The 22,893-nt window shown below is 48.8% G+C and overlaps 1 protein-coding gene across 4 annotated transcripts in view; it reads left to right on the top strand.

The window, feature by feature from the left end:
* The window catches only part of GARNL3 (GTPase activating Rap/RanGAP domain like 3), a 429,083-nt gene that overhangs the window by 388,322 nt on the left and 17,868 nt on the right, over nucleotides 1-22,893 (top strand). For all 4 annotated transcript variants that reach the window (XM_063935955.1, XM_063935954.1, XM_063935953.1 and 1 more), the window contains 6 exons: nucleotides 9,410-9,526; nucleotides 11,562-11,713; nucleotides 11,799-11,957; nucleotides 14,521-14,587; nucleotides 21,760-21,867; nucleotides 22,482-22,600. In XM_063935955.1, the coding sequence (XP_063792025.1) occupies nucleotides 9,410-9,526; nucleotides 11,562-11,713; nucleotides 11,799-11,957; nucleotides 14,521-14,587; nucleotides 21,760-21,867; nucleotides 22,482-22,600 (722 nt within the window). The remainder of the gene's footprint in view (nucleotides 1-9,409; nucleotides 9,527-11,561; nucleotides 11,714-11,798; nucleotides 11,958-14,520; nucleotides 14,588-21,759; nucleotides 21,868-22,481; nucleotides 22,601-22,893) is intronic.

Genomic DNA, 22,893 nt, shown 5'->3' with positions numbered 1-22,893 from the left:
ATTTTATTTTTCCAGGACGGCTGGAGTCAGGAAAACTGACTCGCTGTTTATCCTGATGGCACCCAACAAGCTGGGTGCTCCTGCTTCTAAGCAGTCTATTGCGCGCTGGATTTGTAGCACTATTCTGCTGGCGCATTCTGCGGTAGGATTACCGCAGCCTAAATCAATAAAAGCCCATTCCACAAGGACGGTGGGCTCATCTTGGGCGGCTGCCCGAGGGGTCTCGGCTTTACAACTTTGCCGAGCAGCTACTTGGTCAGGGGCAAACACGTTTGCAAAATTCTATGAATTTGATACCCTGGCTGAGGAGGACCTGGAGTTCTCTCATTCGGTGCTGCAGAGTCATCCGCACTCTCCCGCCCGTTTGGGAGCTTTGGTATAATCCCCATGGTCCTTACGGAGTTCCCAGCATCCACTAGGACGTCAGAGAAAATAAGAATTTACTTACCGATAATTCTATTTCTCGTAGTCCGTAGTGGATGCTGGACGCCCATCCCAAGTGCGGATTGTCTGCAATACTTGTACATAGTTATTTTTAACTAATGGGGTTCTTGTTGTGAGCCATCTATTCAGAGGCTCCTCTGTTATCATGCTGTTAACTGGGTTTCATATCACAAGTTGTACGGTGTGATTGGTGTGGCTGGTATGAGTCTTACCCGGGATTCAAAATCCTTCCTTATTGTGTACGCTCGTCCGGGCACAGTATCCTAACTGAGGCTTGGAGGAGGGTCATAGGGGGAGGAGCCAGTGCACACCAGGTAGTCCTAAAGCTTTCTTTTTGTGCCCAGTCTCCTGCGGAGCCGCTATTCCCCATGGTCCTTACGGAGTTCCCAGCATCCACTACGGACTACGAGAAATAGAATTATCGGTAAGTAAATTCTTATTTTCCACAGGACAAGCCAATCTGAACTACAAAGGTCCTAAAGGTGATATTATCAGTTACACATATAGAAATCTGAACTTGTCAGAACTGAAGATATGTGACAGAAGGGACAGTGGAGGAAGCATTTTCCCTACTCACGTCACTTATCCTTGAAGGACACAACAGGGGATAAAGACATTTGTGTTGCCGGCTGTAGTGTGGACATTTAAAGGCCTGCACTATAGGGTGTTACACAAAGATATGTCTTGATATAAGTAAGGCTTTTGACTTCATATTAACATATAACATGTATGTGTCTCTTGCACATTCGTTGTAAACAGTTTAAAAAAAAGTTTTGGAAGTTTGATACAGTGACGTTCTGTGCGTAGAGAGGCTTATAAGTACTAAGAGGGATATTAATTAAAGTACCAACCAACCAGCTCCTAACTGTCATTTTTTAGACGCAGCATGCAACATGGCAGTTAAATGCTGATTGGTTGGTACTTTATCTCTCTCCAAACTTTGATAAATCTCCCCCTAAGCTTTACACACTGGCACAGATAGTAGAGAAGTACCTTCTCTACTTTGCGGCCTGAGAACCGGAAATTGTGCGCACTTGTTGGAGCTGGGGGGTGGGGAAGGCTGGCCCCATATATGTGATGCTACGCATAGATGCACATTTGGAGGCACCGACATCTACACAAGAAGATAATGAGTTTGCAGAAGGAAGTAAAGAGGATTGGTCAGACATATTTGGTGTCATGGCGACTTTACCAGGGAAACAACACGGTTTTCAACCTAGAACGTGCGCGGGGTGAATGATTTTGTCGGTTGCAGTTGGTCCTCTGTGTAATTATTGAAGCAGATAATTCAGCTCTCTTTCGTAGCAGCTGAGTACATTTAATTGGCTGGCGTTGCTGGATTCCAGGAGATGGCAATTAGTGTTGTCAAGGCCCAACATATATTAGCCGAGGTCTGGTTCTAGTCACGTGAGTCACGGCTTCTGCTCGCAGTGATTGCATGCGGCTTGTCTCTCTCAGGCACGTAATCAGGTATACGACAGAGGGGCTTATTTTTCATATGTCCCTTTCTCCGGCGTTAAGGGAGATTTCTTATATCACCACAGTTTAGCAAAATAATAAAACCCAGGTCAACTGAGAGCAGGAAGGGTTAGCTATGACAGGCCAGTCGCTCTAGATATGCGCACGCTTTGTGCTCTCAGTTCCACTTGTAAATTAAATAATTTAAAAAAGCTGAAAAATATTTCAACCTTTTAAAAAAAAAAAAACCTTACAAAGCTGCTTTTCTAACTATAAGAACAGCATCTATTTAATGCAAAATGAGGTTTGTGAACGCAGTCCAGGGTGGCTCCTGATTGATTACAGTAGCTGCGGACTGACTGGGAGATGTAGGACACACAGTACACAGACCATCATACACAGCTTCCCCCTCTGGTAAATCTTTTGTGCATGCTCTGCATGATGCTGGAGCGTCCACAGATTTATTGCCCTTCCTGTTAGACATTGTACACAAATGCAACAACAGAGCGGTTTAGTACGATAAAGCCAGACAGAGTACAATACCTGTGAATAAATCAGTTAGTATGAGACTGAATACACAGTACACAACACCTGCAAATAAATCCGGTATTATGTGACTGAGTATACAGTAGAATACACGTAATGGGTAAATACTGTGACGCACTATATATATATGACCCAGACTCGCCCAGTCCCTTGGGGTACAGAATATAGTGATAGATATATCTGGCAAACACTGAAAGTGAAACCACACAGCAGATACAGGCACACACAGTCACAGGTCACAGGCAATGCAGATAATGATTATGACAATAAAACTGCACTGGACTAGTATATGTACAGATATATATATATATAACACAGCGCGGTCCTAGACCGGAGGTATATATCAGAATGCTCGTACAATTAACCTGTAAAAGGTACACTCGTTCTTAACTAACGCTGTCTAAAGACATGTAGAATACTCGAGTGTTTGTAAAGTCACAGCGCTGTATACAGACTGCTTTACAAGGGAGACCTTGCCCTGCAGTCCCGGAGACCAGCCGCAGCTATGCTTAGAAGATGGCGTCCAGCGTCTCAGTTAGGGAGTGAGGGAGAGTGTGAGGCAGCTCCAGGGTGGAAAGATCTGCAGTAGATGGTGCCCTGAGCCGGGGGAGGGGCTACAGGTCAAGCACCACCTCCCCTATGCTGGACTTCCACCCCTGGTACTGTGAGTCTTATTAACTGGGGTGTTAGTACACCCGACCTGTACTCAATACGCCCCGGTGGTCTAGTGGGGTCCCTGCTCGGTGACAGTGTCCACGCCAGCGTAGTGATCCGTCTCCTTAGACCACGACAGGAACACTATTTAATGGCGGGACCCGCCTGGTGGACCCTCTTACCTCCTCCCCGTAGCAGCCCCGCAAACCAGGAGAGCATCTGCGACCGTGTGCCTAAAGCCGGAGCATCTCCACCACAAGTACCCGGGAACAGGCCGCAGCAGTATGCGACGCCGCTTGGGAGGTGATGGAGCCGCAGCACTGAATGTTACACTGACATATCAGCACTGCGGCCCTTGAAGTCTTCTTAGAAAGCTTTTCAGGGCTTTCCAGTGCAGCCCCCGTTAAGTGACCTGCTGATGCAGGCACCAACTTGAAACTGAGCTCACAGTGCCTGGAAGCGGGGTTATAGAGGAGGCCCCAAATCATCCTGGGACAGCCTAAAGCTTTAGCCTGTTGGTGCCTCTGGATCAAGATCCACTCTACACCCCGATGTTTCCCTGTGGAACACAATGTACCCTGCTGCAGAAATAGCCTTTTCCATGCAAATGCATTCATCGTCAAAACATATGGGGAAAAGCCTGATAGTCCACAAAAACAGCCGACTTTGGGACGTTATGTCCTTTGATATCAGCCGATATATGTACACACACAAAATTGAAGTAGCTCACATCAGCGTATAAGTTCTGGAAAGGAATGTGTGAGCTAGGACAGAAGCACTGACAATCTCCCAGCACACTGCTGGAGAGAGGAAGGGGTTAGCTAGGACAGAAGCACAGACATTCCCTCAGCACACTGCTGGAAAGGAAGGGGTTAGCTAAATCAGAAGCACAGACATTACCCCAGCACACTGCTGGGAAGGAAGGGCTTAGCTAGATCTGAAGCACAGACATTCCCCCAGTACACTGCTGGAAAGGAAGGGGTTAGCTAGGACAGAAGCACAGACAGACCCCCTGCACACTGCTGGAAAGGAAGGGGTTAGCTAGGACAGAAGCATAGACAATCCCCCAGCACACTGCTGGAAAGGAAGGGGTTAGCTAGATCAGAAGCACAGACAATCCCCTAGCACACTGCTGGAAAGGAAGGGGTTATCTAAGACAGAATCACAGACAGTCCCCCAGCACACTGCTGGAAACCAAGGGGTTAGCTAGATCAGAAGCACAGACAATCCCCTAGCACAGTGGATTCCAAACTTTTTTGAATCACGGCGCCCTAGAATATCCGAATTTTTTTCCCGGCACCCCTAGGCCAAAAATTTCTTATTGAGAAATTTAGAAAGAAATATTTCATTAAGTAGATCGCGTTTATATGTCATCCTTAGGGTCAGTTGTGTGGTGAGGGACAAGATTTGCTTCTGTTTGACCACATATTTTATGACTGGCAGCCACCAGCACTGGTTTTGCCTATTATATTGACCATGAATAATTTGAATTGGTCCTGGACCATCAACCCAGGGCACCCCTGCAAGTGTCCCGAGGCACACCAGGGAGCCACGGCACACAGTTTGGGAACCTCTGCCCTAGCACACTGCTGGAAAGGAAGGGGTTATCTAGGACAGAATCACAGACAGTCCCCCAGCACACTGCTGGAAAGGAAGGGGTTAGCTAGGTCAGAAGCACAGACAATCCCCTAGCACACTGCTGGAAAGGAAGGGGTTAGCTAGAACTGAAACACAGACAATTCCCCAGCACACTGCTGGAAAGGAAGGGGTTACGTAGGACAGAAGCACAGACAATCCCCCAGCACACTGCTGGAAAGGAAAGGGTTAACTAGGACAGAAGTACAGACAATCTCCAAGCACACTGCTGGAGAGGAAGGGGTTAGCTAGGATAGAAGCACCATCAATCCCCCAGCACACTGCTGGAAAGGAAGGGGTTAGCTAGGACAGAAGCACAGATATTCCCCAAGCACACTGCTGAAGAGGAAGGGGTTAGCTAGCACAGAAGCACGGACAATCCCCAGCACACTGCTGGAAAGGAAGGGGTTAGCTAGGACTGAAACACAGGCAATCCCCCAGCACACTGCTGGAAAGGAAGGGGTTACATAGGACAGAAGCACAGACAATCCCCCAGCACACTGCTGGAAAGGAAGGGGTTAACTAGGACAGAAGTACAGACAATCCCCAAGCACACTGCTGGAGAGGAAGGGGTTAGCTAGGATAAAAGCACAGACAATCCCCCAGCACACTGCTGGAAAGGAAGGGGTTAGCTAGGACAGAAGCACAGATATTCCCCCAGCACACTGCTGGAGAGGAAGGAGTTAGCTAGCACAGAAGCACGGACAATCCCCCAGAACACTGCTGGAGAGGAAGGGGTTAGCTAGGACAGAAGCACAGATATTCCCCCAGCACGCTGCTGGAAAGGAAGGGGTTAGCTAGCACAGAACCACACACAATCCACCAGCACATAACTGTAAAGGAAGGGGTTAACTAGGACAAAAGCACAGATAAACCCCCAGCACACTGCTGGAGAGGAAGGGGTTAGCTAGAACAGAAGCACAGACAATTCCCCAGCACACTGCTGGAAAGGAAAGGGTTAACTAGGACAGAAGCACAGACAATTCCCCAGCACACTGCTGGAAAGGAAAGGGTTAGCTAGGACAGAAGCACAGACAATTCCCCAGCACACTGCTGGAAAGGAAAGGGTTAGCTAGGACAGAAGCACAGACAATTCCCCAGCACACTGCTGGAAAGGAAAGGGTTAGCTAGGACAGAAGCACAGACAATCCCCCAGCACACTGCTGGAGAGGAAGGGGTTAGCTAGGATAGAAGCACCATCAATCCCCCAGCACACTGCTGGAAAGGAAAGGGTTAGCTAGGACAGAAGCACAGATATTCCCCCAGCACACTGCTGTCCACCAGTAAGAAAGCCGCTATTCTATATGGAGATGAAATGCAGAAGTCAAACACATTTGCAATTATATGATAAGCCATCCTCTGCTCCCTTGTGCTTCTGCTAAGAGAGGCCCTAATTAATGAGCGCCCCTATATTGGGTCATCTATATTCATGTGAATTGAGCGCTCAGTTACCAGGAGGTCCCTATGGTATATATTGTAGGGGGCCAGTCCACCTCTCCTGTTTATCCTCTGTAAAAACCGTCCCTCTTAATTCTTGTAGCACATTACAGTGTCCGCCTTTCATTGCTTGGAGTATAATGTGCATAATGCAGATATTGCTTTTGGGGAGGTTCAGCCCAATGCCGGGTTACAGACAGAGAGGAATTAGTGGCAGACAGAGCTGCTGGCGCCACTATATACAGTAGGTTAATGCTGAGACCCCACCTACAATACAGGATTCAACGCTGGAGTTATAATCTCCAGGAGGATATAAATAAGTTACAGAGGGCGTGATTCAGAGATGAACGCCGTCCACACGCTGTGCAGATGTTTGCGCAGTTGAGCAATTATTATCTACCATGACTGCGCAAAATATTCTGGAATCCACTACGGCGCATACGTCACCCTGAGTGTATGTACAGAAGTGCCGGTAACTGGAACACCAGAAACAAAGCAATGGCTGTTTCAGGGCAGTGTCTGAGAGGAGCGCAACAACAGTCTGCTACGCGGGTGTGTAATGTAGTGTCATTGTAAGCGGGTGGCGTTCTCCGACACACTGGCGCTGCCAGGGAGGCCATGATCAGACAGAGACAGAGTGCGCAGGTGCAAGTGCAGGTTGGGAACGAGGTGGTGCGCTGATGGTGGACTGTCTGTAGCCACCGGGGGTGTTACAGCGTACAGGGATGCAGAAAGTGGGCATCTTAAGGCTGGCACATTCCGGCGCACGCTGGTACACAAGGGGAAAGTGGAGAATAGCATGTGAGTATTATAGCACCTGCAACTGCGTCAACAGGCGCTAGAGCTGGCATAGCAGCGACATCTCTGACGCAGGCCTAGAATGTGGAAGGAGGAGCAACTGTAACGGTGCATGATGTGTATGACAGAAAGGGTCGTACATAGGGGGCGCAGCGTCCCAGCACAGGTGGTAGAGTATTGGAACAGACAGGGGCCCAATTGTAACAGATTGCGATATTTGGAGAGGGATAAAGTGAATGGAGAATAAGGGGATAATTCAGATCTGATCGCTGGGCTGCATTTTTTTTGCTGTCCTGCGATCAGATAGTCGCCGCCTACAGGGGGGAGTGTATATTCGCCGTGCAGGTGTGCGTTCCTATGTGTCCGCCAAGCTGCTAAAATTCTGTGTGCGCAGCTCAGGACTTACTCTTCCAGTGCAATAGAATCCTGCTGATCATGGCCGGACTTGACGTCCGACACACTCCCTGAAAACGCTTGGGCGCGCCTGCGTTTTCCCGGACACTCCCTGAAAACGGCTTCCTCCTGTCAATCACCTTGCGGACAACTGTGCAAACGAATTTATCACACCATCCCGTCGCTGACCGGCGATGCCCGTTGTTGTCCGAGGAGCGTGCGAATTGTGGTGCGTACTCATGCGCTGTTATGACCTGATCGTCCGCTGAGCGAAAATGCGCAGCAGCGATCAGATCTGAATCACCCCCTAAGTACCCCTAAGGAGTCTTATGTACTAAGCCTTGGAGAGAGAGAAAGTGTACGGAGATAAAGTACCAGCCAATCAGCTCCTGTCATTTTTCAAACACAGCCTGTGACATGACAGTTAGAGCTGATTGGTTTGTACTTTATCTCTCTCTAAAGCTTAATACATAGGCCCCTATAATTAGTGCTGAACGGCCAATGGGGGTCATTCCGAGTTGATCGCTCGCTAGCTAGTTTTAGCAGCCATGCAAACGCTATGCCGCCGCCCACTGGGGAGTGTATTTTAGCTTAGCAGAAGTGCGAACGCATGTGCAGCCGAGCTCTGCAAAAACAGTTTGTGCATTTTCAGAGTAGCTCTGACCCTACTCAGCGCTTGCGATCACTTCAGCCTATTCCTGTCCGGATTTGACGTCATAGCGAACGCCCAGACACGCCTGTGTTTTTTCAGACACGCCTGCGTTTTTGCAAACACTCCCTCAAAACGGTCAGTTGACACCCAGTAACGCCCCCTTCTTGTCAATCTTCTTGCGGCCGCCAGTTCGAAGGAAAACTTCGCTTGAACCTGAGCACAACCACAAAGAGCTTTGTACCCGTACATCGCACGTGCGCATTGCGGGGCATACGCGTGTGCAGAAATGCCATTTTTTTCACCTGATCGCTGCGCTGCGAAAATCGACAGCTAGCGATCAACTCGGAATGACCCCCAATATCTCCTCGATTTGCAAATCTCACGCTTCTGTTGCATGTGGGCCATGGCCTGAGGTTATCAGGGCTATAAACGGGCCAAATGCGTATATATGTTTCTCCTCCTCTTGCTCGCGGCTCGCACAGACTGTGTAATGCTGTTAGTCAGGGACAACATGATCTAATATCACATTTCTGATATATGAGAGCTATGTATTCACGTTCGCCCTGGCATCTTGTATAATGATTCTTGTGGGTAGGGGTTTGCATTATAAGATTAAGCTGCAGTTACTCGTTGCCCATTAGGTCTGATATGTACTCAGATGGATCTGTTTGAAACATTTCCATAAAGTGTAAATGATAATAGTTATCAGAAGTTCTTTCTCTGTACAACAAAGGAGGTCATTCCGAGTTGTTCGCTCGCAAGCGGATTTTAGCAGATTTGCTCACGCTAAGCCGCCGCCTACTGGGAGTGAATCTTAGCATCTTAAAATTGCGAACGATGTATTAGCAATATTGCGATTACACACCTCGTAGCAGTTTCTGAGTAGCTCCAGACTTACTCGGCATCTGCGATCAGTTCAGTGCTTGTCGTTCCTGGTTTGACCTCACAAACACACCCAGCGTTCGCCCAGACACTCCCCCGTTTCTCCGGCCACTCCTGCGTTTTTTCCGGAAACGGTAGCGTTTTTTCCCACACGCCCATAAAACGGCCTGTTTCCGCCCAGTAACACCCATTTCCTGTCAATCACATTACGATCGCCAGAACGATGAAAATGCCGTGAGTAAAATTCCTAACTGCATAGCAAATTTACTTGGCGCAGTCGCAGTGCGGACATTGCGCATGCGCATTAAGCGGAAAATCGCTGCGATGCGAAGATTTTTACCGAGCGAACAACTCGGAATGACCCCCAATGTGTAGCCCAGGCTTTGTGGCCCTTCCCTGTGGGGAAAGCAGGAAAACCTGGCCTGCTGGTAACTCAGGAGAACATAATTCTGTGTGTCCCACGTTTCCCGAATCATCTCTTAACTTGTCCCCTCTCTGTTCTGTTCCCAGGGAAGGACGCCCGTCTCTACGTCTTCCGGCTGAGCACCATTAAGAAGGGTCTGGAAGACAAGCAGGTGCCAAGGAACAAGTATGAATGCAGGGAAAATAAACTTGAAAAAACAAAAGGTAGGTGGATAGCGACGTGTCCCGTCCTTTCTCCTCCAGCCGGGGGCAGAATCTCTCTTCATAGATCTGTAAATCCCTATCCGGTTTCTAATTCATTTTAATGTAAATGACTTTGAAGAATGTGGAAATACATGTGCTTTGCTGGGGATTCCATTTTCTGTTGCACATGTCACTTCCTGGATCCTTTTATTTCCTGTATGTGGCAGAGGTTCTCAAAGGCGTTCCTCAAGGCACCGCTACGGTCCAGTTTTTAAGTATATCCATTGCTCAGCACAGACGGTTAAATCAAATTGACTGAGGTGCTAATTAAATCACCTGTAGCCAAGCACGGATATACTTTAAACCTGGACCGTTGGGGTGCCTTGAGGACCTTGTATGAGAAGCTCTGATTTAGGGTCTGCACATGCGGAGAAGTCGCACTGTATATGTGCAGATCGCTGGTGGTGCCCCAAAAGCTGCATCATGATTGACAGGGTGCTGGCGTTTGGGGTCGGATGCAGCCTCTGTGGCTCCGGCATCGTGATTTGGGTTACTCAGATGTCCGATGTTCACACAGATGATCTGGTGCTGCATCTCCAGACGCAGCAGCGAATCAGAGAAGCCGACAGAAGGCGCCTGTTTACACGTGACGCCTCTCGCCGTATCTGCATACTGTCGCACAGACGCTGCGTACACAGAGATCCAGTAGCAGCAACAGTAGCGCCCCCCTCTGGATCAGCCCCGTAATACTGGCTTAGATCTGCATAACTTACAGAAATCATGAGCATGACGCTGAGGTGTGGCAGCCATTTTGGATTGTTAGCTCCAAGGATTATTTGTGCTACCCACGAAGGATTCCCCCCAGTGTACATAGGGTTACACTGGGGGGGGGGAATAGGCAATGCCTGGAATTGATGACACATAGGGGTCTATTCATGAAGCAGTGAAAAGGGTGGAGATGTGAGCCAGTGGAGAAGTTGCCCATGGCAACCAATCAGCATTGAAGTAACATTTATAAATTGCATACTATACAATTGTACGGAGCAGCTGATTGGCTCATTTCTCCACTCTTTTCACTGCTTCATGAATAGACCCCACAATGTGGGAGAGAAACATGCTACTGTAGGCGGGATCATCAGAACTATGTATTGTTCATTCTAGAGTACCAGATGTGGCAGCCATGTTGGGCACGCTACATCGGTTACAATGCATGGGGCCCAGGAAACTGCTGGTGGCATGTAGAGAAGCGGAAAGAGAAGAATATGTGGGAGCCCAGTATATTAGAGGCATAGTGTTGTTGGTGTGGTTATAGGTGGATTGGTGGAACTGGTATGGAGCACAGGTTACCTATTATAGGCCCCCATTTATCAAGCTTTGGAGAGTGATAAACCATATGCTGATAAAGTACCAGCCAATCAGCTGCTAACTGTCATGTTACAGGCTTTGGTTGTAAAATTACAGTTAAGAGCTGATTGGTTGGCTGGTACTTTATCACCGTGTAATTTATCACTCTCCAAGGCTTGATAAATGGGGTCTATTTACTAAGTCTTGGGTGGAGATAAAGTACCAGCCAATCAGCTCCTAACTGCCATGTCACAGACTGTGTTTGAAAAATGACAGTTAGGAGTTGATTAGCTGGTACTTTATCACCGTGCACTTTATCTCCATCCAAGGCTTAGTAAATAGACCCCTAAGTGTGTAAGATTTTTAACCATAAAGGGTGATGAAGGTTCAGTTCTTTATGAGGGAGATGTACCAAGCACTGGAGAGAGATAAAGCACCAATCAGCTCCTCTGTGTCATTTTACATGTGTTTTAAAAAATGCCAGGAGCTGATTGGTTGGTTCTTTACTTGTCTCCAAGGCTCGATACATCTCCCCCTGTATAAGTTGAGTAATGAGACAGAAGTGACACCTGTGTGACACCACCTCTGTAGGTAGGTGGGTTTGTCTACGATGGGGCCAGTTTCTATCGGAGATTGCCGAGTTACTCCTGCACGGCCCCAGCCGCGGCACGCTGTTTCCTGTTCTGTAACACGGTTCCCTTCCCCCGCACAGGATGCCATTTGTACGCTATCAACACGCATCACAGCCTGGAGCTGAGGATCATAGTGGCGATCCGGAACAAGCTTCTGCTCATCACACGGAAACACAACGCGCAAAACAGTTGCGCCGGCTTCTCGCCGGTGGAGGAGTTCCAGTACATCAGGGTGAGGGCCCGGTGCTGTCTGTATAACCGGCTGGCGGCTGCCCCCTTCCTCCGGCGCCCGTGTCACAGTGTGTCTGTCCTTACAGGAGATCTGTCTGTCGGACCCTCCGGTGGTGATGACCCTTGTGGACGGGCCGACTGGTGAAAATGACAACATGATCTGCGTGGCGTACCGGCACCAGTTTGATTTGGTGAATGAGAGCACGGGCGAGTCCTGCAGGCTGCATTATGTTGATGCTAGTAGGGTGAGTGAGCGACATAACAATGTATGACTCTATAGCACAGGGGCTGTCATGGCTGCAGGGTGTGTCGCACACCAGACACACAGGACTGTGGCTCACCTATAATTACCCAGTGACAGTGGTGCAGAGACTCTTCTGTGCATGCCCCATCTTTCTGACTATATCACAGGCAAGATGGCACCACCGGTATACCCGCTGCCTTGTCACTGTGGGGGGCACTGCATACACGCTGCCTTACCACTGTGGGAGGCACTGCACTGCATACCCGCTGCCTTATCACTGTGGGGGGCACTGCATACCTGCTGCCTTATCACTGTGGGGGCCATTGCATACCCGCTGCCTTATCACTTAAAATGCCCTTGAACACAATGTTTCTCATAGTTACATACTCTTATATACCAAAGTACATACAACTAAAGTGTTAATTCAAAGCAGAACTCAGTGTTGGAATTGCGTCCATCCTGTCACATAAAGTGTAAGCTCTTGTGCTCTGCGTGTCATTAGCTGCCGTGTCCTGGACAGTAGTTATAGGAAATGGCTAAGAGCCGCCCATATATTGGTGACATGTTATCATAAGTTAGTTGGTAACGTTACATTTTCTACCCATTTATGTTTACAAAAGATTCATCTCCTTCTATGAGAGTCTATGTACTAAAGTCTTGGAGAGAGATAAAGCGGATGGAGACAAAGTACCAGCCAATCAGCTCCTGTCATTTTTCAGACACAGCCTGTAACATGGCAGTTAGGAGCTGATTGGCTGGTACTTTATCTCTCTCCATCTAGGTGGAAATTCAACGTACAAGAGCAAGTCCTGGTGATTTTAGGAAAAATCAGACGTGCTCTGGGGGGGCAGGAAAAAGGTGATTTTCTAGAGAAATAACAGCGTCTCATTGTCAGTCCGGCAATTGAATAGCGTAATCCCCACAGCTGCGGGAAAAATTCCGTGCCGCAGGGTTTTTCAAACTTTCCACCTAATGTCTCTTCCAGGCTTAGTACATAGATAGCTTGTAGTCTGACATGTGTGACGTGCTGCTCTGTAATCAGACGACGTTGTCTCTAATGTCTTCCTGCCGGGATTATGAAGTCCCCAATATCAGTCTGGACGCATTTTACACCGCGCCCTGATAGAACCGCAGGTGGATTTTATCTGCTGACTGCGGCATAACGGCAGACTTGGCGCCAGCGCTCTGGGGCAATGTCAGACTCTGCCAGCGTGGAGGACGTAGAGTGGCTCAGCTCTGTGTAGATAAATGACTCCATAATGCACAGTGGGGTCTATGTACTAAGGCACATGTTTAACAGCATGTTTGGCTATTCTACTCATTCCTCCTTTTGTGCCTCATATACAGATGGAGCCCTGCTCATCTATCCCTTTTAATAGGATAAACTGAGCCAGTGCTGTCGGACTTAATCCCCTGCTGTATTGTTCTCTCTGTATTGTATTGCAGCTGAGAACAATAGATGAAAGGCTTATGCTAATAAACCTTGGTGCACCTAGGTGCAGCAGAGAAGCCTAGATGAGCATGGCTCCAACTGTATGTCCTTATTACTGGGTCACCCACTGGGAGGAGATATCAGGGCACCTTATAGACTGGGTGCTAAACCCCTGCGCAGAGATACCGCTACCACATCAGAGCAATAGCCACATTATACGCAAGAAACAATTCTTACAAATGGCGCCAAAAAACGTAATGATATGGCGGAGGCGGCTCAGTGAACATTCGCACAAGCTTTCAGCACCTGAACCGAATATACAAGCAATCATTTACATAATCCGTCCGGCATCTGCCAGAATGAACGCACAGACCCTCGTGATTAGTACAATGACGTCTATTCCAGCCTGGCGAGAAATATAAGTAGTTCTAGGGCAAATCATGCAGGTGTTATATGGTCCGGCAAGGCATGCTGGGAGTCGGTCTAGTCTGACCTTGAGCACCGGGGCTCTCCATGGGCCTAATTCAGACCTGATCGCAAAAGCAAAATCTTTCTCTAATGGGCAAAACCATGTGCAGTGCAGGTGGGGCAGATGTAACATGTGCAGAGAGAGTTAGATTTGGGTGGGTTCTATTGTTTCTGTGCAGGGTAAATACTGGCTGCTTTATTTTTATACAGCAATTTAGATTTCGATTTGAACACATCCCACCCAAATCTAACTCTCTCTGCACATGTTACATCTGCCCCACCTGCAGTGCTGCATGGTTTTGCCCATTAGAGAAAAAGTTTGCTGTTGCAATCAGGTCTGAATTAGGCCCCATGTACGACAACATAACTCTTCATACATACTAATGGCCACATGCGGCTTGTAAGCCGCTTCCATACCAGAGCCTGACTAAGAGCCTATGTGGCCGAATGTTTGTCAAAAATAACCACACAAAAAATGTTTTTGAGAAAACCTGGCCCCTCAGTACCCACCGGGCAGTAAGCGGGAGCCTAGACTGTGTAATGGCCCAGCTCTGCCCCCCCGTACCCTGCAGCTGCAGCTGACCAGGTAAGAGCTGTAAGATGATGTGTGACTGTGACCCAGCTCCCAGGATGTGCACTAGCCTCTGCCGCATTATCATTTCAGGTTAATTTTGTTACAGCAATTGATGTGTACGAAGACGGAGAGGCAGGACTCCTGCTCTGCTATAACTGTAAGTGTGTGTGTTTATGTAATGTGCATTCTGTTACATTACCTGGGGTCTATGTACTAACCCTTGGAGAGAGATAAAGTATCAGCCAATCAGCTCCTAACTGCCATGTTACAGGCTGTGTTTGAAAATTGACAGGAGCTAGTTGGTTGCTACCTTATCTCCATTCACTTTATTTCTCTCCACGGCTTAGTACAAAGACCCCTCCGTCTTGTAGCCTCTAGAGGAACCATATGAGCTCATGCAGGACACACAGGACACAGGTTACACAGGACATAGTAATATATCAGCTATGGGCCGGTGCTACAAGAAGGATATCCTGGAGCTAGAAAAGGTTCAGAGGCGGGCGACTAAACTAATCAGAGGAATGGAGATGCTGGAATACCAGGAAAGACTTGCAAGGCTAGGCATGTTTACACTGGAAAAGAGGAGATTAAGAGGAGACATGATCAACATTTATAAATATATAAGGGGACAATACACAGAGCTAGCAGGGGATCTGTTTTTAGTAAGATCGGCACAGAGGACACGTGGACACCCGCTTAGGTTAGAGGAGATTCCGCACACTAAGGCCAAAAGGTTTTTCACAGTAAGGAAAATACGTGTTTGGAATTCCCTGCCTGAGAGAGTAGTAATGGCGGACTCGTCCCCCATTTCTCTGACGTCCTAAGTGGATGCTGGGGACTCCGTCAGGACCATGGGGATTAGCGGCTCCGCAGGAGACAGGGCACAAAAGTAAAAGCTTTAGGATCAGGTGGTGTGCACTGGCTCCTCCCCCTATGACCCTCCTCCAAGCCTCAGTTAGATTTTTGTGCCCGGCCGAGAAGGGTGCAATCTAGGTGGCTCTCCTAAAGAGCTGCTTAGAGTAAAAGTTTGTTAGGTTTTTTATTTTCAGTGAGTCCTGCTGGCAACAGGCTCACTGCTACGAGGGACTTAGGGGAGAGAAGTGAACTCACCTGCGTGCAGGATGGATTGGCTTCTTAGGCTACTGGACACCATTAGCTCCAGAGGGAGTCGGAACACAGGTCTCACCCTGGGGTTCGTCCCGGAGCCGCGCCGCCGACCCCCCTTGCAGATGCCGAAAAGTGAAGGTCCAGAAACGGCGGCAGAAGACTCTTCAGTCTTCATAAGGTAGCGCACAGCACTGCAGCTGTGCGCCATTGTTGTCAGCACACTTCATAGCAGCGGTCACTGAGGGTGCAGGGCGCTGGGGGGGGGCGCCCTGGACAGCAATGATAGTACCTTATTCTGGCTAAAAATACATCACATATAGCCCCTGGGGGCTATATGGATGTATTTAACCCCTGCCAGGTCTCAGAAAAACGGGAGAAGAAGCCCGCCGAAAAGGGGGCGGGGCCTATTCTCCTCAGCACACAGCGCCATTTTCCCTCACAGAAATGCTGGTGGGAAGGCTCCCAGGCTCTCCCCTGCACTGCACTACAGAAACAGGGTTAAAACAGAGAGGGGGGGCACTTATTTGGCGATATGTATATATATATTAAAATGCTATAAGGGAAAAACACTTATATAAAGGTTGTCCCTGTATAATTATAGCGTTTTTGGTGTGTGCTGGCAAACTCTCCCTCTGTCTCCCCAAAGGGCTAGTGGGGTCCTGTCCTCTATCAGAGCATTCCCTGTGTGTGTGCTGTGTGTCGGTACGTGTGTGTCGACATGTATGAGGACGATGTTGGTGAGGAGGCGGAGCAATTGCCTGAAATGGTGATGTCACTCTCTAGGGAGTCGACACCGGAATGGATGGCTTATTTAAGGAATTACGTGATAATGTCAACACGCTGCAAGGTCGGTTGACGACATGAGATGGCCGGCAAACAAATTAGTACCTGTCCAGGCGTCTCAAACACCGTCAGGGGCTGTAAAACGCTCATTTACCTCAGTCGGTCGACACAGACACAGACACGGACACTGACTCCAGTGTCGACGGTGAAGAAACAAACGTATTTTCCTTTAGGGCCACACGTTACATGTTAAGGGCAATGAAGGAGGTGTTACATATTTCTGATACTACAAGTACCACAAGAAGGGTATTATGTGGGGTGTGAAAAAACTACCTGTAGTTTTTCCTGAATCAGATAAATTAAATGAAGTGTGTGATGATGCGTGGGTTTCCCCCGATAGAAAATTATTGGCGGTATACCCTTTCCCGCCAGAAGTTAGGGCGCGTTGGGAAACACCCTTTAGGGTGGATAAGGCGCTCACACGCTTATCAAAACAAGTGGCGGTACCGTCTCCAGATAGGGCCGCCCTCAAGGAGCCAGCTGAGAGGCTGGAAAATATCCTAAAAAGGTATATACACACATACTGGTGTTATACTGCGACCAGCGATCGCCTCAGCCTGGATGTGCAGCGCTGGGGTGGCTTGGTCGGATTCCCTGACTGAAAATATTGATACCCTTGACAGGGACAGTATTTTATTGACTATAGAGCATTTAAAGGATGCATTTCTATATATGCGAGATGCACAGAGGGATATTTGCACTCTGGCATCAAGAGTAAGTGCGATGTCCATATCTGCCAGAAGATGTTTATGGACACGACAGTGGTCAGGTGATGCAGATTCCAAACGGCACATGGAAGTATTGCCGTATAAAGGGGAGGAGTTATTTGGGGTCGGTCCATCGAACCTGGTGGCCTCGGCAACAGCTGGAAAATCCACCTTTTTTACCCCAAATCACATCTCAGCAGAAAAAGACACCGTCTTTTCAGCCTCAGTCCTTTCGTCCCCATAAGGGCAAGCGGGCAAAAGGCCAGTCATATCTGCCCAGGGATAGAGGAAAGGGAAGAAGACTGCAGCAGGCAGCCCATTCCCAGGAACAGAAGCCCTCCACAGCTTCTGCCAAGTCCTCAGCATGACGCTGGGGCCGTACAAGCGGACTCAAGTGCGGTGGGGGGTCGTCTCAAGAGTTTCAGCGCGTAGTGGGCTCACTCGCAAGTGGACCCCTGGATCCTACAAGTAGTATCCCAGGGGTACAGACTGGAAATTCGAGACGTCTCCCCCTCGCAGGCTCCTGATGTCTGCTTTACCAACGTCTTCCTCCGACAGGGAGGCAGTATTGGAAACAATTCACAAGCTGTATTCCCAGCAGGTGATAATCAAAGTACCCCTCCTACAACAAGGAAAGGGGTATTATTCCACACTATATTGTGGTACTGAAGCCAGACGGCTCGGTGAGACCTATTCTAAATGGGAAATCTTTGAACACTTACATACAAAGGTTCAAATCAAGATGGAGTCACTCAGAGCAGTGATAGCGAACCAGGAAGAAGGGGACTATATGGTGTCCCTGGACATCAAGGATGCTTACCTCCATGTCCCAAATTGCCCTTCTCACCAAGGGTACCTCAGGTTCGTGGTACGGAACTGTCACTATCAGTTTCAGACGCTGCCGTTTGGATTGTCCACGGCACCCCGGGTCTTTACCAAAGTAATGGCCGAAATGATGATTCTTCTTCAAAGAAAAGGCGTCTTAATTATCCCTTACTTGGACGATCTCCTGATAAGGGCAAGGTCCAGAGAACAGTTGGAAGTCGGAGTAGCACTATCTCAAGTAGTTCTACGACAGCACGGGTGGATTCTAAATATCCAAAATCGCAGCCGTTTCCGACGACACGTCTGCTGTTCCTAGGGATGGTTCTGGACACAGTCCAGAAAAAGGTGTTTCTCCCGGAGGAGAAAGCCAGGGAGTTATCCGAGCTAGCCAGGAACCTCCTAAAACCAGGAAAAGTGTCAGTGCATCATTGCACAAGAGTCCTGGGAAAAATGGTGGCTTATTACGAAGCGATTCCATTCGGCAGATTCCACGCAAGAACTTTTCAGTGGGATCTGCTGGACAAATGGTCCGGATCGCATTTTCAGATGCATCAGCGGATAACCCTATCTCCAAGGACAAGGGTGTCTCTCCTGTGGTGGTTACAGAGTGCTCATCTTCTAGAGGGCCGCAGATTCGGCATTCAGGATTGGATGCTGGTGACCACGGAGGCCAGCCTGAGAGGCTGGGGAGCAGTCACACAGGGAAAAAATTTCCAGGGAGTGTGATCAAGTCTGGAGATTTTTCTCCACATAAATATACTGGAGCTAAGGGCAATTTACAATGCTCTAAGCTTAGCAAGACCTCTGCTTCAAGGTCAGCCGGTATTGATCCAGTGGGACAACATCACGGCAGTCGCCCACGTAAACAGACAGGGCGGCACAAGAAGCAGGAGGGCAATGGCAGAAACTGCAAGGATTTTTCGCTGGGCGGAAAATCATGTGATAGCACTGTCAGCAGTGTTCATTCCGGGAGTGGACAACTGGGAAGCAGACTTCCTCAGCAGGCACAACCTCCACCCGGGAGAGTGGGGACTTCATCGGGAAGTCTTCCACATGATTGTGAACCGTTGGAAAAGACCAAAGGTGGACATGATGGCGTCCCGCCTGAACAAAAAACTGGACAAGTATTGCGCCAGGTCAAAAGACCCTCAGGCAATAGCTGTGGACGTTCTGGTAACACCGTGGGTGTACCAGTCGGTGTATGTCTTCCCTCCTCTGCTTCTCATACCCAAGGTATTGAGAATTATAAGACGTAGAGGAGTAAGAACTATACTCGTGGCTCCGGATTGGCCAAGAAGGACTTGGTACCCGGAACTTCAAGAGATGCTCACAGAGGACTCATGGCCTCTACCGCTAAGAAGGGACTTGCTTCAGCAAGTACCATGTCTGTTCCAAGACTTACCGCGGCTGCGTTTGACGGCATGGCGGTTGAACGCCGGATCCTAAGGGAAAAAGGCATTCCGGAAGAGGTCATTCCTACCCTGGTCAAAGCCAGGAAGGAGGTGACCGCACAACATTATCACCACATGTGGCGAAAATATGTTGCGTGGTGTGAGGCCAGGAAGGCCCCATGAAGAAATTTCAACTCGGTCGTTTCCTGCATTTCCTGCAAACAGGAGTGTCTATGGGCCTCAAATTGGGGTCCATTAAGGTTCAAATTTCGGCCCTGTCGATTTTCTTCCAGAAAGAATTGGCTTCAGTTCCTGAAGTCCAGAAGTTTGTCAAGGGAGTACTGCATATACAACCCCCTTTTGTGCCTCCAGTGGCACTGTGGGATCTCAACGTAGTTCTGGGATTCCTAAAATCACATTGGTTTAAACCGCTCAAATCTGTGGATTTGAAATATCTCACAGGGAAAGTGACCATGCTGTTGGCCCTGGCCTCGGCCAGGCGAGTGTCAGAATTGGCGGCGTTTGTCTCAAAAAAGCCCATATCTGATTGTCCATTCGGACAGGGCAGAGCTGCGGACTCATCCCCAGTTTCTCCCTAAGGTGGTGTCAGTGTTTCACCCGAACCAGCTTATTGTGGTACCTGCGGCTACTAGGGACTTGGAGGACTCCAAGTTGCTAGATGTTGTCAGGGCCCTGAAAATATAGTTTCCAGGACGGCTGGAGTCAGGAAAACTGACTTGCTGTTATCCTGTATGCACCCAACAAACTGGGTGCTCTTGCTTCTAAGCAGACGATTGCTAGTTGGATGTGTAGTACAATTCAGCTTGCACATTCTGTGGCAGGCCTGCCACAGCCAAAATAAGTAAATGCCCATTCCACAAGGAAGGTGGGCTCATCTTGGGCGGCTGCCCGAGGGGTCTCGGCTTTACAACTTTGCCGAGCTGATACTTGGTCAGGGGCACACCCTGACTGAGGAGGACCTGGAGTTCTCTCATTCGGTGCTGCAGAGTCATCTGCACTCTCCCGCCCGTTTGGGAGCTTTGGTATAATCCCCATGGTCCTGACGGAGTCCCCAGCATCCACTTAGGACGTCAGAGAAAATAAGAATTTACTTACCGATAATTCTATTTCTCGTAGTCCGTAGTGGATGCTGGGCGCCCATCCCAAGTGCGGATTGTCTGCAATACTTGTACATAGTTATTGTTACAAAAATCGGGTTATTATTGTTGTGAGCCATCTTTTCAGAGGCTCCGCTGTTATCATGCTGTTAACTGGGTTCAGATCACAGGTTGTACAGTGTGATTGGTGTGGCTGGTATGAGTCTTACCCGGGATTCAAAATCCTTCCTTATTGTGTACGCTCGTCCGGGCACAGTATCCTAACTGAGGCTTGGAGGAGGGTCATAGGGGGAGGAGCCAGTGCACACCACCTGATCCTAAAGCTTTTACTTTTGTGCCCTGTCTCCTGCGGAGCCGCTAATCCCCATGGTCCTGACGGAGTCCCCAGCATCCACTACGGACTACGAGAAATAGAATTATCGGTAAGTAAATTCTTATTTACTACAGGGTTATGGTGCATAGCTCACACGCTACAGTTATAAAAAAAAGAGTAATAAACATAACGGCCGACTTTAGAACAAGTTAGAATTAGTCCTGATAATAATACAGCATAGGAGACAACAAATAGGTTGATCTCGATGGACAAATTGTCTTTTTTCAACCTCAGAAACTATGTTACTATGTAAAACATTATATGTATCCCTGTAACGCCGGAACAGGAGGGAAATATAATGTTACATTGTGGTGGTATATGCTTGTTATACTGGTTCTAGATTAGTTCTGTAACTCTTAGCCCAGACTTGGGGTACTCGGTTACCCGCTCTGGAGTCAGCGCTATGTATATTGGCAGTAACAGTCCGCTGTACACAGTACAGACTTGGGGTACTCTGTTACCCGCTCTGGAGTCAGTGCTGTGTATATTGGCAGTAACAGTCCGCTGTACGCGGTATAGACTTGGGGTACTTGGTTACCCGCTCTGGGGCCAGCGCTGTGTATATTGGCAGTAACAGTCCGCTGTACACAGTGCAGACTTGGGGTACTCTGTTACCCGCTCTGGAGTCAGTGCTGTGTATATTGGCAGTAACAGTCCGCTGTACGCGGTATAGACTTGGGGTACTTGGTTACCCGCTCTGGGGCCAGCGCTGTGTATATTGGCAGTAACAGTCCGCTGTACACAGTGCAGACTTGGGGTACTCTGTTACCCGCTCTGGGGCCAGCGCTGTGTATATTGGCAGCAACAGTCCGCTGTACACAGTACAGACTTGGGGTACTCTGTTACCTGCTCTGGAGTCAGCGCTGTGTATATTGGCAGTAACAGTCCGCTGTACACAGTACATGAGGGAATAACATAAGAACAGGCCTCATCCCTGGCGCTGACATTTCCTCCTCTCCCCACAGATATCTGTTACTACAAGAAGGTGAGCCCGTTCAACGGAGGCTCACCCCTCATCCAGCCCTCAGCGTCCGACTTCCACTTCAGCTGGAACCAGGTCCCGAATGCTGTGGGTACGTCTGTGTCCGGTTCCGTCTCTCACTCTGCGTAGGCCGAACGGTTATCCACCTGCTGTCCTTAAATTATCCTCCCCCCGCCCCATCTTCATGGCTGCAATACACGTTAGAGCAGTGGTTCCCAAACTTCTTTGGATCACGGCACACTAGAGCATCAGAATTTCTCTCACGGCACCCCTAGGCCAAAAGATTCTTATTGAGAAATTAAAAAATATGAAATGAAGTAAATTGTTTTTATATGTCATCCTCAGGTGCCATTGTGTGGTGAGGGATAAGATTTGCTTCTGTTTCTCCACATATTTTATGACTGGCAGCCACCAGCACTGGTTTTACCTATTACATTCACCATATATAATTGAACTGGTCCTGGACCACCAATCCAGGGCACCCCTATAAGTGTCCTGAGGCACACCAGGGTGCCACGGCACACGGTTTGGGAACCACTGCGTTAGAGTGCTTTACAGAGTGCAGGAAATACTAATGGCTACAGATGATGCGCCATAGACCGGGAAAGCCATGGCAACGTGGGGGAAAGGCGGACAGGACGGTTTATTATTGGTTCCTCTTCTCTATGTAATCATTGTATATAACAGTGTTGTCTTTGCCGGCAGTGTGCGCTTTCCCGTACATCCTGGCCTTTACCACCGACTCCATAGAAATCCGTCTAGTTGTCAACGGCAACCTGGTGCATACAGCCGTGGTGCCGGAACTGCAGCTCGTGGCCTCGCGGGTAAGACGGAACACCTGGCCTATCTCTCCGTGCCCCATCTTTATAACAACCTATTTATGTTGCCCCTGGGTTTAATATCTGCTGTATACCACACCGCATTATGGATTGCCCAGCTTCATAACCCCCCCCCCCCCCCCCCCTCCTCCCCCCCAGCTGTGGCCGGTGAGCCGGTGCTGTATGTTACCGCTCTCATAAGGGGTCTATTTACTAAGCCTTGGACGGAGATAAAGTACCAGCCAATCAGCTCCTAACTGTCATGTTACAGGCCGTGTTTGAAAAATGACAGTTAGGGG

This window comes from Pseudophryne corroboree, chromosome 8 (genome assembly GCF_028390025.1).
Source record: "Pseudophryne corroboree isolate aPseCor3 chromosome 8, aPseCor3.hap2, whole genome shotgun sequence".
NCBI lineage: Eukaryota > Metazoa > Chordata > Amphibia > Anura > Myobatrachidae > Pseudophryne > Pseudophryne corroboree.
Note: the sequence above shows the minus strand (reverse complement) of the source record. Positions and strands in the feature narration are given on the sequence as shown.